Raw genomic sequence first — 17,358 nt, 5'->3', positions numbered from 1 at the left:
TGATAGTTTTATACACAAATGCATTGTTTAATATACTTTTGGCATATTGGACTTATTTGACCTTGAATAAAGGTAAATGTCTCCTCCTATTTTAGCATGACAACACTTCATCACAGCATGCTAAAGGACAAATTGCAAGTATCTTTCGTGGTTACCAACAAATTATAAATGTAATTGTTCATGACACCATACTTAAGTCATAGCAATAAGTGTTCGTCTGATTTGATCGCAAATAATTCAGTTTGTTGAAAACTGTAGACATTTTTTCCATATGTCTAGTCAGTTGTACTACATGTCTTTAACCTAATATTTGTCTTTCATTTATTTATAAATGATGCAAATTGTTAATATTGTACGTGATGAAATATGCTGAATATAAGGAGAAAGAGTGGAGATTCGTTTAATTTGTTTGTACGTTTGTTTGATTCAATAAACTGACATAGTCATGTAAGGACGGCCTCCCATGTATGCTGTGTATGTAAAATGCGTAGTGGATTCGTTTACTGGAAATTTCTTTTTCTGCAATCTGCAATAAAACGATATCTTACATGTTTTACCTGTTTTATCTCAGCGCTATTGTCTCTTTTTTTTGTTCGACATATCATATCTGACGCAGCACCCTTCTGTGACCTTCTATGGTTTTGTGACCAGCTATCCGTAGCAGATAAGTCAATAGTTCATCAGTGTATCTATTCATTCGTTGAGTGTTATCTGCTTGCAATTCACATCTTATAAATGCCACATAGAATAGTGTCTTCTATAATCGCTTTTGTACGCTCGGGATAATTGCTAGGTGATGCTTAATTGCCATGCTGTAATATGGATATGTTTCCTTAAAAATCACTCGCCCAAATGAAACAGAGCATTATCACGTTGGCATTTATCGTTAAAAATTATTTTCATTTGATTCATTATATGTTTATAAAGAACGAGTATTGCCAGTGATAAGGTACTGATAATGTAATTCATATTGTAATGCTTTATAACATAATGCAGTTTGGCCGATACACACCAAAGTCTATAAAACTTGTAGTTTCTGCTCTCCTGCTGAGCGCTCAGCATACGGGGAGTGGGACGACTGGTTCGCCCGTTGTCAGTATAATGTGACCCGGTGGGATGTGTTGCTTGGTGTCTTCGGTTTGTTTGTTTGTTTAATTAACGTCCTATTAACAAATATGGTCATGTAAGGACGGCCTCCCATGTATGCGGTGTGTTGCGTGTATGTTGTTCGAGGTGCATGTTTTGGGAGACTGTGGTAAATTCATGTCTTCGGCGGCATGCTTCATTGATAAAGCACTTTAAAAAGGGCAACTGTTCCACATGAATATACCGCAGTCTCCCAAAACATGCACCTTGCACAACATGAACGCAGCACACCACATACACGGGAGGCCGTCCTTACATGACCATAGCTGTTAATAGGACGTTCATGATTAAAACAAACAAACACAAGTTTATGGTCATATCTTTCTTAAAGTAATAGTCAAAACTTCACACATCACAACACATTGCGCAAACGAGAGGCCGTCCTTAAATGGCCTTAGCTGTTAATAGCACGTTAAGCGAATCAACATGGTAACCAACAGAAAATGTATGTGAATTATCACAATAAAAAAAAATTCAATTAACATACAAGTAAAAAAATTATTTAATGTGTTTTTGTTTATGCATAACTACGATGCAAGTATAATTAGTTGGGTATTCACAACATATTTTGTATGTTAAATCTCTATGTTTTTTTAACCAGATCGCTGTCGTATAATTTATCTATCATTTCAGCATGACTAATTGTGTTATGTGGTTAATACTGTTAGAATGATTTTACTTCCTTCGTCATGGTAATTATCATGTTTTGCGGTAATCATCGCTTATGAAATGATGTAGTTTTCTTATTGACACCACTTAAAATCTTAGTCCGCGTAGCATCCTTGCCGCTATGGTTATAAGTTGAATCATGCGTGACACCATCGTGAAGATATCCTGACCTATTTTACCCAAATGACGTCACACCATGACATAAAACCGAGGATAACATTGTTTGACATACACAATCTATGTCTGACCATGTTCAACATTTTGTTCCAGACTATAGTTTATGTCATCACACTGTGTTTTATGTAACTAAGGTCATTTAAGCGAATCAAGTTGACTGTTTGATATGTAAACAAGTGATAGCTGCTACACAAAACAGTGCCAGGAGATGGAAAGAGTTATATTATTGTGTTAGCAACACATAAAGCAATAATCTGGTGCGACAATTGGTTTTGTTCGTACTAAAGCTTACTGGTAAATACCATTATGGTCTGACAAGAGAAGCGATGGATAAGAACGGCTGACGTGGCTGATATTCTACCAAGACTGACGGTGGCTAAGTGGTTAAGGTATCTCAAATATGTCCCTCGCCCTCTAATCGGGTCACGTGGGCCGCAAAGTCAAAGTCTATCACAGTTCATTAAGCCAGTTTAATGTTGGGTAATTGAGATGTCGGATCTTCAACCACTATTTTTCTAGTTCAGTTTGGTAAAGATGTCTGACTGTTATCCTTCACACCTGCCTCTAGGCTTTCATCGGACATTTACGAGTTGGCTGTTGTATATCAATGGATTTGATTTACACTGGAAAAAAAATTGATTACCATAGTTTTTAGTAGGACTTAATGCAGTAGTAAACTTGAATGATTATCCTCGTCTTGCCTTTTTCTTTCTACACGCACAAGACCGTTTTTCAGCAAATAAAAATCGCTTAATTGTGGAAAATACACAAATCATCAGCTTTGATGAGTGAGCATGTCAAACAAAGACAACTAGGGGCTTCAGACATATTAAAAGATTTGGAACCTTTTACATTCATACATTCTGTACATTATTTAGAAGAACATGTCTTTTTCATTAGTTACATAATTATTTGGTAAGTTGATAATACTTAACGTCCTATTAACAGCTAATGTCATTTAAAAACAGCCTCTCGTACCGAGACTAAATCACGTTCGTGTTACTGGAAAAGTGGAACGAACTATTCGTCATTGGCCATATGACTGTATTAAAATGAAATAATAATAGGTACATTACTGTATTAAAATGAAATAATAATAGGTACATTACTTTGTTGATAAAACATATCGTAATTAGAGCACGAAAAACTATCTTACCTGAACCAGCTCAATCATCACTAAAACAAATCATGTCAACGATATAAAAACCGACATTATCAATATCATATATTCTACAAATGATAGAACGATGATCCTATACACTGTGATGATTTTTTTCCTATAAAGCATTTAAAATGTCAATACAATAAGTTATTTAAACAGTCTTTCCAATTACACTGTTTCAAATGCACATGAAAAGAATGGCGGCTGCGACAGCGGATTTTTATCTCTGAAAGTAATACATTTGTATTATTGGTTCTAGAATAACGCAATAAACATATGCTTCATATCTATTTAATACAGACATATTGATCTCTGTTTCCTGTGATGTTACCAATTAGCTCTAATATCCCAGACAGTATCAAATGTATTATTAATCTACTGGGACAGATGATCGGGCACGGTTCATATTACTGACTTTTAACACTTCGGTGACAAAGTCTTTCTAACAAGCGAGACTTCCCCGAGTCTAGTTGGTATAGGCACATTTCAATGGATACTTGAGAAAATGTATACCTAAAACGTTAAGAATATAATTCCAGCCAAGTAGAGTATAAAAGGAATAGATGTTTATATTCTAATGGAATACAAGGTTCTCGGGTTAATTTTTTTGCATGTTGGATATCAAATATTTCTAATGAAAGCAGCATATAATAAGTATGTTAATGAGCTAGCGTCACACTTTCTCATGATTTGTTTGAAATTGGAGAGTAATAATAAACAAAAATGCCATCTTTCTCGGTAAAGAATTGTTCATAGGCATGTGCAATCGGTTCATTTCGAAGAACATACCAATTAGTATCATATTTGAAAGTTGGGGATTGTACGAATAAATGTTGAAATGTGTCTTGAATGATTGACGTTGATGTTGAATGAATAATTCGACAAACCATCCAGTCATAACGGTTAGGGGTGTTACATTACATCGTGCGATAGATATATTGTATGCATCTCAACTCGATCAATCGATGGCAAATTCAACAAGGCAATAACAATCGCTGATAGTATGCCAAGCTGTCAATATTTTCAATAGTCAGATATTTTTTCTGTAACTTGGGGTTAAAATGAAATACTCACAGGGGTTTTATACGACAACAGACTTCCCATGCTATTCGATCAAAAAACAACACCGACATTGTTTTCGATCACGATCGTAAGTGTGTTTGAGATGCTGCTGATGCTAAGAGATAATTGAGTAAAAACTATTAACCAACACTGCACTAGATGTACGACATGGAGGCCAATTTATAATTAAGATGCAATACTACCGCGATATTATTGTAATTGTAGTCTGCAATAGTTTCCCCGATACCAATTATCGCAATATTAAAAACGTAGACGATAGTCACTCCTAAGAATGGTAATGAATTTAGTTTCATTTTTGCCCTTTTTGTGATTTTTAAAAAGTTAAAATGACTCCTTTTGCGTAGGTGGCGTTTTATCGACACCACTATTTAATCGTCTATGAGCTTTGGGCATCATTGAATACTCCTAGCTACTATATGGAACAGTCTAACGTTTCTCAAAAGTTTCATTACCCTGTGTGGGTAATCAGCGTGGATGTAAGCGCGAGTACATAATGTACATTTACACACCTCACTGATCCAACAACTCCTTCTGTCACCAGATATTGTAACATATCGCATCGGTGGCCTAGCTAATCAGCGAGCAGTGCTAAGGACACAGGCCGTGAACGACAATATATAAGGCCAACGCAGCATATATGGTTATATAGCATTTGCATTCATCGAAATGCATATTCATATCGGAGCGTAACAGCTTCGAATTCGGTTTCACTTTGTCTGATACAAGGCCAGATTTTGCGGCGCTCAATCCCTGCATCGCTTGGGTGATCTTGGATAAATTAGGATAATCGATAATTGGATCGACAATTTTGACAATTAACTGAATATTGATTTGATGATAACCAGATATTTTAGCTCATCTGTTGTTTATTGATTTTATTAACAAATCATAAATATTGATGCCGTTGTTTGTTATACTGACCAGAACTATTACATAACAAACTTGACCACATATTTGCTTCATTCAATCATTGTGTTGTGATATTGTAAAAGTTCGCCTTCAGTTCACAGATTAACAATTTAAAATGAGTGCGTTTGGAATACACGGATATTTTGCATGAGATATAAGATATCGGTCTGATACGGTTCGTCCATGAGTGGTTCGTACGTACTGTAGCGGGGTTCAGCAGAATGTTATCACTGCCGTCACTTTCCGACGAAAACTGACACTTCCTACACTATCGTAAAACATATATGTGTGTATATACATATAGACGTGATTAACAGGCCATGATGACATTACGGGATTCCATCCATGTTAACACTATCCGGCGAACATGTATGAATATCAGCATCGCCTAGCCTTTAAAAGGAAGTGTACGTCTTGATAGCAAGTTACGGAACAATCTGTGGAAAGGCTGATGTAAGAGTTCTAACTGGATTTAAAATGTTCACCTATCCGAAGATTAGAAAATGGACGACGTACGATATATTTAATCTACAGGTTAGTTTGCATTTTGTTTTACCTACATATACTGCATTATTACTTATGTATCTCAATGAGTGTTCCTTTATCTAACGGACACCACGGCTCGAAGGGACAGATATAAAGGTCATGGCCTGGATATGCCTTTTTATCAGTCATGCCTGTATTATTTTTGTGTTAACATGTGTATATAGCGTATTCACTGTAGGCAAGACTTCCTTCTTTAAGCAAATCTGCTGTTTGAATTATGCATATATTGTGACCTTTCTTTCACTTCTAGCGTAAATGCAATGATGCTTTGTTCCAATCTTTTCGTACCGTTCTTAAGTTAAGTATACATATGTTAAACATATCAAAACCAATGTGTCTTTGACACGTGTCTAGTATACCAGTTGATCGTTCTCAAAATTATATGGCGTTGGTCATGTCTAGTAAAATTTAATATATAGAAAACCAAGTAATTTAAATATTTCCCATATCTTCGCCACAAATATTGCAAGGCATGGTTTTAGTTCATCACGCCAAATTAGTGTTGTGTTAATTGGGCAGGTGCAGCAAATTTTGCATTTTTATATTTCCAGGTCAGGGTTAACTTAATTTGCATAAGCATTTTAAACCTGAATACAGTTTCGTATTCCTTCAATATTTTTCTTTTCACAAACAAAACCTATGTGAATAAAATCGAATCTTTAATAGGAAATTAAGCGTAAAATTAACCTACTCTTACATATTTATGTTATGGTATCATACAATCTCCCCATAATAAAACGGGTATATATATTAAATACACCTGCCCAAGACTTTATTTAACTTAACACACAGTACGGTAGCAATGTAAATCTATCATAGGGTGTATGTTTTCTTTCAGATAACCGTTATCTGTCACGATTGATAATGAATATAGACATACCGTCCTGAATGAGGGTTCATTATAAATACCGTTATATCTCCGACTTACATACACATTCTTACCGTGTCAGATTACATATAGACGTAATACAGGTATTGACCTTCATTGTTTTTTTTATTGTTTACTATCAAAACATTAACGAATGACGTCATATGAAGAGATATATTATCTAAACTATAACAATGTCCAGAACAAGGATGCTAGAAAAGTTGAACTAAAAATGGATTCATTTCAGCCATGTAGCTTCGTCTTAATTTAATCATGACATTAAACGAAGCATCTTGTTTTACTATGAACCAAATTATTTTGCATTTAATTACATCTCACGAAGATTAGAATTAACGATAATTATTAAAAATTGTAATGGGGTAATAAAACATTAAAAAGTTAAATGCGGAATGGAGTCGCCAAAAAGATAAGTTTTAGATTTAAAAAAATATTAATCTACTATATATTTGTCGTTGTTGAATAGATTTTCATAATTGAATTTTGATTAAGACTTTGGTAAACTGTTATGTGTTTAATTTTGTTTTTATAAAATAAACATTCGGTTATATAGTAAGATTTTTTGTTCATTGAGATTTATTTACGAAGAGATATTTTCTAGAATTTTCGCAGGCATTTAGGTTTCCGTAAAGTATTTGACCACAAATATAATGAACACAAATCACCTCGAATCAGATCAGCTGTACAGTACCAATGAGAAGGGTCATAAATTGTAATAATTGTCTCCAAAATTTGCGTTAATTACATGTGGTAAGTGTTTTAAGAGACTGCGTTATTGTCTCCTGGTAAAAAGTGAGAGCACTTGCCGCTTTTATTGCTCTATTTCAATAATGACCAGTGATAAAAAAAAATTGTCTTAATTCCTTAATTATGCGTGCTGAAAAATAGCAAAAACATGCCGTGCTAAAACCAAGAAAAAAACTGACCCTTCGTCATGCGAGCAAACACTAAAGGCTAAACCGAAATCAAGGCGATGTCAAATGATACATTGTAAATGAAAATCATCAAAGAAAAAGAGCTTGAAAGAGATTAATTTAGTCGCCTTGAACGATCATGCAATGACGGGTGGTACGGGCAGTTCTAACACGCTTCCTTTGAAGTAGTGTCGGTATCATATTTTGTTAAAACTAACGTGTAAAAAGTATTCGACAGTTCCATATATACTGATGATTCCAATGCTTTGGTGTCGATATTAAATATGTTACTTTTTATAGTACAGTAGACGAAATGAAACATGCCTGTCCAAGCTTCGGATAAATGAGTTTCCTATCGATCGAATTTGGATCGTTATTGTTTGATAAATGAGTTTCCTATCGATCGACACTAATTCTTATGTCACGAAAACGCTTTGTTAAACAAAAGACTACTCGAAAATACTCAACATTGTTTTCACTGCTGACGGCTAGATGACTGTTGTGATTGGTTGGTCAACAGGCTGTATCCTGTGATTCGAGGTCTTAGTTGCTTTTGGACTTCAACAAAAAAAACTACTGTGGCAGTTATATCAGGATGTTAAGCTATACAATGCAAACATTCTACAGCATAAAATTTTCTTAACATTTTTCGTGAAAATGATATCGAATTTTATGTATGACATGCAGGTAGGGCGTTAGAATTGTACCTGCTGCCCCTATTGCATGATCGTAAAAGGCGACTAAATTAAGGATATTATTTTTTCTCTTTTTTTTTAACTGACTTTATCTTTCCTAATACCTCCTTTGGCACCGCCTCACTTTTGGTCGTCTTGAGTTGAGCGTTCGCCCGCCCCTGTGAGGAAGGCTGGGTTCTGTCCCCTGGACGAGACCCACCAAAGTCTATAAAATGGTAGTTTCTGCTCCAGCTTAGCGTTCAGCATACAGGGAGTGGGAAGACTGGTTCGCCTGTTGTCAGTATAATGTGACCGATGTGTTGCTTTATATCTTCGACTGCATGTTTATGTGATATAGCACTATAAAAAGGGCAATAGTTCCTCTATACGAGAAGACACATCACGAACATACCAGTCTCCGAAAACATGCACCTCGCACTTCACACACTGCATACATGGAAGGCCGTCCTTGCATGACCCTGGCTGTTAATAGGACGTTACAGACAAAACACACGCAACACACCGCATGCATGGGAGGCCGTCCTTACATGACCATAGCTGTTAATAGGACGTTACTTAATCAAACAAACAAAACATACTCGTGAATATGTTAAGGGAGTATTGAAAATATCAGTTTTTTTAAAGCACATGCAGTGTTTGAAGTGCGAGGTGCGTAAAAATTTATTGACATCAAAAACACATTTTATTACAATGATGATCACAACTTATTAGAAGTATCTCAACAAAAGTAATACTTGAGTTAAGGGTATATTTAAAATATGTATTTAAACAAAAATAATAATTGCCTTAAGGGTATGTTGCTATTTTTAATACTAATGATTTTTATTGTGGACAACACACTTAACAATGCACTTTAATCTCTCGGGATGAAATATGAAAGGATTATTAAAACGTTTGATATTCAAATAATATACTAAGACACAAATACGTTGACCGTGGGTACAGTAGCCTTATAAGTATGTCAAGTAATTGTATATCTATTAACTATACTCTTTGATAATAATGACGTATTTCCCCGAGGTTGATAAGATTATTTTGTCGATAGCGGATTCTACTATCATATAAATTGAATTCCCGTTCAAATAAAATATTTTACAGGCAGATAAGATTTGATCTATATGAATGGGACACTGATAATTCAACTATGTAGTCATACATGGTTTGGTCTGACGTGAAATCTGAAAGATGTTCAAAGCTGTCCATGCAATATGCAAAACCCTTTTGTCATAAATAATCAAATTTAAATATTCATAGAAAAGCGTCTTTTACTGCAATGAGAATGAGGTTTAAAGTGTAATACAGGTTTAAAGTGTAATACAAAAAAGTGTTAATCGTAATAGGTAAACATGATAGATTAAGTCCTTCCAAATGCCCGCGATGTCATCAATTATTTTCGCAAGCGGATGATATCTAAATTTCGACCAATTAAAAGCCCCTATTTCGTTATCACGACAAACGTTTTGAAACTGGCACAATTGTGTTCATCATTACTCAAATCCACTAAATACTAATTATCACCGAAATATCTACGTTTTGACCACTCGAAGCCAGGGAATGGTGACCATATGGATTGACGGCTCAGAAAAGTTTTTTTTTAAGATTAGTGTAATAGTTTTTCATAAAGTGTCGAAATTTGGGGGGAATAAGATAATATAAACAACAAACAGAGAAAAACCATTAGACCCCTAACTTTACTCAATAGGCTTCATAAGCTAAAGATATATCAATACTTATGTAAGCAGAAATATCCCGTCAAAAAGCAAAATCACATTTACTTTTAGCTGAAGAAATGCTTAAGTTTAAAACATTTTTGGAAAATTATTTACTCGTTTGCAAAGATTCTGTCAGCGTATTTATAACCAGTGCTGAATGAAAAATTGATATGGTGACTGAATATCACAGCACATTTAATGAAATAATCGACAAAAACCTCACGTACTCCCATATTCATGCAATACAAAATGTACAATGTCTGTATAACTGCAATTCGTCTCAATGCCATGTTACGCGATTGGCTATCAAACAGAAGTGAAATGTATCAATATGTATCTTTTCATCTATATCTACAGATGAGTTCCGATATGACGCACAATCATTGTCGGTGAGGGGTTAAATGTACCTACTCGTTGTTAATTACCCGTCTCCTGAGGATCAAGACCGTGATGTCTTTAATCCTTGTTTTGCATATCCCCGGGACAGATGTTGTCTGTTTACGACAGAGTATCGATTATGATGGCCAATGTGTTCACAATACGTTATTAATGACCTGTTATTTCAAATTTACATATTTATGGGATGCGTAGTTTGTACAAATAGATTTACAACAATCTTACATCGCGTATTTGTCAATTATTTACTGCGATGTTTTAAGCTGTTTTTCGTTACAACACTTAAACATTTTATTAGGCTAGTTTTCCTTAGCATTATGAATGTCTTTGTCTACAATTATGTGCATATTACAGGTTTATCAAGATAGTAACTACAGTGCGTCATAAGAGGATTACACGGCTGTGAACATTAATTAGTAATCCTATTGAATGATCATTACCCTTAACATTAATTAGTAATCCTATTGAATGATCATTACCCTTCTTACAAAACTAAAAGGTAATTATGTATATGTTAGATTTAAGCAGTTTGAAGCACGTTGCATACCAAAAGTCTTCCAAAATCAGATGTATATTTCATAATTATTGTCTCGGTCAACCATGGCTGCATAAACCCTTTGTTATATAACTTCTCTTTAAGCTTGTACTTACGTTACACTGTATTACCATTGATCCGAATAATAAGATAGGACATCTATTACATAACCAGAAGGGATAGTCTAAGTGAGTGCTGAGCCTAATTGTTGTAACTGTCTTATGTAACATTTGAATATTATTTTGAAACTTTATATTGCTCTTCATGAAGGAAAACAATATGTTATAATTGTGTCAGTAAACATTTTTTACAGCTCTTCTATTACATGTGCTTTCGCACATATAATGCTCGTCGAGAGACATCATAAAAAATATAAAAATGCTTACAAACTTCTTTGTATTCCTCATAATAGTATCATATCTATACAAAGCTGTAACATTTGCTTTTGTGTTCCTATAGAAAACTTTTGTTCTCGACTCGCTAGAGTGACATTAAATTGCGATGTGTTCTGGTTTTCTGTATTCCCAGATGTCTACTATTTGTACCAGTTTTATTTTATATAACTACTATGGGTCCAAACTATGTTTTATCATGAACCTTTCACTGACATCATACACTCCGTTAAGCCATCATCATACCTTTGCCTATCTACAGAATATATAGCCTATGAAGCAAAGAACATTTTGCAATATTGACGTCTATTACAAAACAAAATTGTGCACGAAACAATTTTTTTACATTTGAAAAATGACACAAAATAACCAGCCAAATATATTTCCTATTGAAATTCACATCTTATCAAATCTAATGTAATTGCCCTCTATAGTGATGTACTTTGACCAATGCTAAAGTACCACCAGTCCAAAGAACAGAAAAGCAAATGTCCTTTGCATTGACCCATTTCATTAACTGCGGTCAAGTAAATAAAAGTAAATTTGCATCACTAGCCATATTTGACATCCAATATCTTATTTACAAAATGACTCGGTACGCGTGAAAATATTGTTCAAAGGTACAAAACATTTATTAAAACAAGACATAAAAATCGTGACCTTCTCGGTCAGTAGAAAATTGGATATTAACTCGCCCCCCCCCCCCCTTTTTTTTCATTTGGTGACAAGATTTTATCCTTTTCGCAAATTAGACATGATATATTTTCTAAGATATATATATATATCAAGGTACTCCAAACTATGAATGTAACCACCGGATGGTATTATGAAATTAGGGTTGATTAATTTCTTTTAAAAATACAATTTCACAATTAATTCTGTATCCTTCGTTTTGACGAACATCACACAAAAATAATGATAATGGGATACTCCATTTAAATCCTCCTAATAGTCATTTGTGCCATGAACAATGACAGCCAACTGACAATTAGAACTGAAATGACTTCTTTGAGAATCAGAATAAAAAAAGTCTTTTCATGACATGCCGATATTTAATTTCATTTTTGTGATTATTACATTAAACATGTTTATTGCATTTTTTCATGAAATCTCGTTTTTGATAACATTTTTATCAAAATGCCATTTGTAAAAGTAAAAAAGTATAAGAAAAGCACTAATCAAATAACACTCCAAAGGAGGATTAACGACAAAGCAGAAATTGCTTCCTGCTTCCATTTAATTATTAAACATTTCCTGCTTTTACATATTTTAAAAGTTTCTCTCTTTCATAACATGACCACGTGCGTCTTAGGTTTTATATTATTGCGTCCAAATAACACGGATTATCCGTTGTTGAGTCCGAGTCTGGCGTTAACCTTCGTCGCTTCCTTAAAAACACAATATGTCATTTAATATTACGTTATTCGTAAATTTGTTCATATTAGCGGAAGCTGGACAACCGGAAGTTACACAATGATTTAATCTCATTACTGAGTTTTACAGGAAATGAAAGTAGTTGCGTGGAATCAGAAGTTTAGAATTGCTGGCCAGCAGCGATTAGCAGTGACATTCTATAATGTCAAAACAAATCGGTTTTTACAGGTTGTATTTTGTAATGAGTATCTTCACAAAAGCAAATCGTTAACGTAATTGAAAACAGAACCTACGCAATAGTTAAATTCAATACCTTTGTAACTAATTTTATCAAAACTAAATCAAAACATGTTTTCAAATAAATCAGTAATTGATGTCTTCAGTTAACGATCGCGACTGTTTGCGTTATAAACGTATCTTATACTATTACACGGATGTCACTGTGACAAAGCAAGTCCAGTCGATTCAGTAAAGGTATACAGGTGGTATCTTAATAACCGATTAAGTCGAAAACATAAGAACTTTTCGTTATTTTTATAAAACCTGCATATAGAGTCCAGGTTACCATGTCAACTATTTTCTCTTGAAAAATAAGACGAAGTTTCCAATTGGTTACAATCCTACCTGTGTGGTGTTGCCGATGACGGACCAAAATACATATTTGTTGTAGTCAACTTCTTTTCATCTGCAATGCAGGGTTCATAAGCACAGCTGATAACAGGAGAGTTTGTCTTTGAATTACTTGTGTGTTTGAAATAAAACAAGAGTTTTTGCTATTGTAAACAAACATAACTCGATCATACCGCATATCACAAAAGCAAACTAGCAAACAAATAAGTCGTTATAAAATACTTATTTATCCATTTATTGTCGTAGAATAATTTAGGAATACACAATCAATAATAGGAGGAAACCAAAGATATAAAGTCCCTAAAATACTTTATCTTCGGTTTTCAATCGAATTTTCCTAATAATCTGCGACATTGATTTAATCGGTGGCAAGCGTCTCCGTGACCCCAGTCCCTTGTGATTCATCCAGTCACCTTAACCATCCGACGTGCTTCATCAATGTATCAGAGAGAAGACGCATCACACATACACATACATATATAGGTCATCCCGGTATCTCGGAAGTGTCACTGCTGTATTATATTAACTGACAATTTGGCATTGAATAAATGATCATGAATTCGAGGAAGAATGAAATGCAAGAAGTGCTATTATTTCCTTATCAAATTATTTCGTAAATTATAAGATGTTTTATTTGGTAGTTCGTGATCCGATAGTCATGATATGCCAGTAAATATCGATTATAAAATTTCGATCGATGATCTGTTCAGACTTTTATTTTAAATATAATACGGCGATAATTTGCCTGATCATTCACAACAGCGCCAAACTATTTTCCTTAGGCTGTGGAACTTTGTTGCATCATTTATAGCATCACAAGATGTTATAAAAAGATATAAGCGATAAACACCGCTGCATTGTATAATGTCAAATGAAATTCATACCTAAATTACTATAGTCATTACCAGCATTGAGGTCACTTGACATAGCATAACAGCACACACTGCAAGTTTACTATCGGTGGATATGATGTACTGTCCTTCCGATGTCACTTACGATATAATATTGTAGCAAAAATGTGAAAATAATTCACGCATTCTTAGGAGACAACACAAAATCAGCGTGCAGACATCACACATCCTTTACCTTCACCTAGTTTAGCCGTTCATACACAGTGTAACTATCTTAAACGAATTTCACAGGATCAGCATACATATTCAGTCAGTATATTCAGGTTTCATGATAGAAAATAGAACATAGAAAATGCCATGCAATTACATTTGCGGGTATATTGAATCATCAATTAAGTGATTATGCCATGAATTTGGAACAAGCATGGTCTTTTTATGACAAAACGACTTTAATATATGTTTATTTTTTGATAATTGCTTCATAAATATCATGATACAATTTTATCGCTTCATATTGTGATTTAGTGAAAGAAAATAACGTTATTTGGTGAAATTCAATAACCTTACTTTAAAGTGAATAGTCGGGCAAAGGAAGGCTAAAGTCGGTAAAATGATGTTGATATATCAAGTGTAATTTCTTATGAAATAAGAAAATAAAACTCTCCATCAAAACCGCTATGCATGCGAAGAAATTAATTTATATTACAGGAATCCCAAAACGTCTTCCCGGCTGGCTATGGCAGTTTTGACATTCCCACACAGCCTCGCTTTCTTTTTTTTTTTTTTTGTTAACTGTGCTAAATGTAGACGGGGCTATTTTATAATTGCAATGGTCAAAACTGGACAACGTCAGCAGAACTTGACCGTCGTTTTGATATAAAGGGGCTTTTGGAAGGCCAGCAAACGCATTTAGATTGGTTTCATTGCGAGACTATTCACTTTTATAACTTAAAAATGATTTGTACGTAGACTATATTGTGGAGTCTTTTGGTACACTGAAATTTGTTAATGTTGAATAGTAAATAGTGTAATGAATATGAGGTTACAAATTGTAAAATTAATTAATGTATTTCCTGTTGTGAATACGTAAGTAGTGTCTTTCCTAATTAATCAGATCTCATTAAAGGACACTTAATATTAACAAAAACAAGATAAAGTCTTCAGGTCTGCAGAAACGATCAAATACAATGTCTAGATTTTATTTTTGGTAAGAACATGACTTCTGTACATCAATGTATACGATTGGGCGTTTGCAACACATGGTTTTATTTTAAATGGTTGATTCGGATTACTTCTATTCTTATTAATCAATTTCTCAGATAACTTACAATTTAAACATCGTGTTAACTGACAATCCTAAGTCTATATGCCCTATGGCTGTCAGAACCTTTTTATATTGTGTAGATGTTGCCCTGCAGATAAGGCGTTAGAATTGTATCTGCTGCCCCTATTGCATGATCGTAAAAGGCGACTAAATTTAGGATCTTATCTTTTCACTTTCTTACTGACTGAATGTTTCTTAATGCCTCTCTTGGCACCGCCTCACTTTTGGCCTTGAGTTGAGCGTTCGCCCTTGTAATGAAGGCTCTGGGTTCTGTCCCCAGGCCAAGACACACCATATAAGTGGTAGTTTCTGCTCCTGATAGGGAGTGGGACGACTGGTTCTCCCATTGTCAGTATAATGTAACAGGGTGGGGTGTGTTGCTTGGTGTCTTTGGCGGCATGCTTCAGTGATATAGTACTGTAAAAAGGGCAACAATTCCACTATACAAAACACAACATGAATATACCGTAGTCTCCCAAAACGCACACCTCACACAACATACAGGCAACACACCGCATACGTGGGAGGCCGTTCTTACATGACCATAGCTGTTAATAGGACGTTAATTAAAAAAAATAACGTGTCGGGGATTTCAATTATGTAAAAAAAGTTTGTAATGTTTGTTTGCGAAACAATCGTAGTAACGGTGGCTCACATACCGTCATTCGGCCCTTCATCTTGATCACCTGCCCCAGGCATTGATGGTATAGTGTTCTGGTACTGACAGAAGGTCTGTATGATTTACAACAACTTTCATTAAAGATGCTCCACCGCCGACAGAGCATGAATGATATTCATCATTTGAACAATAATTGGTGTTCAATCGTGTGTATGTATGTCTAATTAACACAAAAATAATATATATTTTTTCACTTTGCCTTTGGTGCGTGCGCAATCAGTACTTCATTCCATATAGGATATAGTGCGTCGGAATTTTTTTCGGGATGCAATAAATTATTTTTTATATTTTTAACTTGACGAAGAATTAAAAGCTCAAACTTTTCAATGGTGGTAATGGTGTAAAGTAAGTAATTTTTGTAACTGAAGAAAAATACTAAATCGTCTGCTCCTGTTTTTGATAGTGAAAAAATACTTTTTGTCGGCGGTGGAGCATCTTTAATTATTCAATTACTATAACTTTAATCCTTTCAACATCTTTCATTCCATGTCTTGTTTGTTTCTAGACTACAATAGTATTTTGTAATGATTAGCTTCATTATGACACCATAAAAGAAAAACGTTTAAGTTATTGAAAACATAAACCTACGCAAGAGTTAAATTCAATACCTGTGTAACAAATTTTATCGAAACAAAATCAAAACATGTTTTCGCCACTGTTTGCGCTGTAGAGGTATTTTCTATTACACGAATGTTACGGTGACAAAGCAAGTCCAGCGAATACTTCATTAATTGGTTAGTGTAGAAAGGCCTGAATCAGTAAAGGTATTGATCCTTGTCATGAGACCCATCTCCAACAAGACGCATTTCCGGTCGTCTCCAAATTACCCGACTTGTGTGTTGGCGTACATCCGGTCTCTGGCATTAAACATATCGGTGATCGATAATAGTTCTGTATACATTTATTATGAACCGTTTACGCTTGTCAAATAATAGATAAGTGTGTTACTTAAAATTTTGATAAAATAATTATTTTGCAACGTTAATATTTACGTATTTATTTTATTACATTTATCCAAATGCTATTTATTTGTTTTGATAGCTTCATAAATTAGATGTTGCAAACAACGCCTTTTAAAAGTAGGTAATTCTATCATTCTAGGTTTATCAAAGGTCCAATGTTTTGTTCCGTATATATCTTCTGCCCTGCAGGTAGGGCGGTAGAATTGTACCTGCTACCCCTATTGCATGATTGTAAATGGCGACTAAATTTAGGATCTTTTCTTTTCTCTTCTTCCTAACTGACTTTATCTTTCTTAATGCCTCCCTTGGCACCGCC

The 17,358-nt window shown here is 34.4% G+C and overlaps 1 protein-coding gene across 4 annotated transcripts in view; it reads left to right on the top strand.

Annotated features, from left to right (window-relative positions):
- Positions 1-17,358, top strand: part of LOC138314343 (secretin receptor-like) — a 92,081-nt gene that overhangs the window by 43,016 nt on the left and 31,707 nt on the right. Inside the window, exon 1 of one of the 4 annotated variants that reach the window (XM_069254639.1) lies at positions 4,824-5,680. The exons of the other annotated variants lie outside the window; for them this stretch is intronic. Coding sequence (XP_069110740.1) covers positions 5,624-5,680 — 57 coding nt within the window. The 5' untranslated portion in view covers positions 4,824-5,623. Of the gene's footprint in view, positions 1-4,823; positions 5,681-17,358 lie in introns of those variants that run through there. 4 annotated transcript variants of the gene reach the window in all.

The sequence above is a fragment of the Argopecten irradians genome, chromosome 2 (assembly GCF_041381155.1).
Source record: "Argopecten irradians isolate NY chromosome 2, Ai_NY, whole genome shotgun sequence".
In the NCBI taxonomy this organism is placed as follows: Eukaryota; Metazoa; Mollusca; class Bivalvia; order Pectinida; family Pectinidae; genus Argopecten; species Argopecten irradians.
This window is presented reverse-complemented; position numbering and strand designations above follow the sequence as displayed.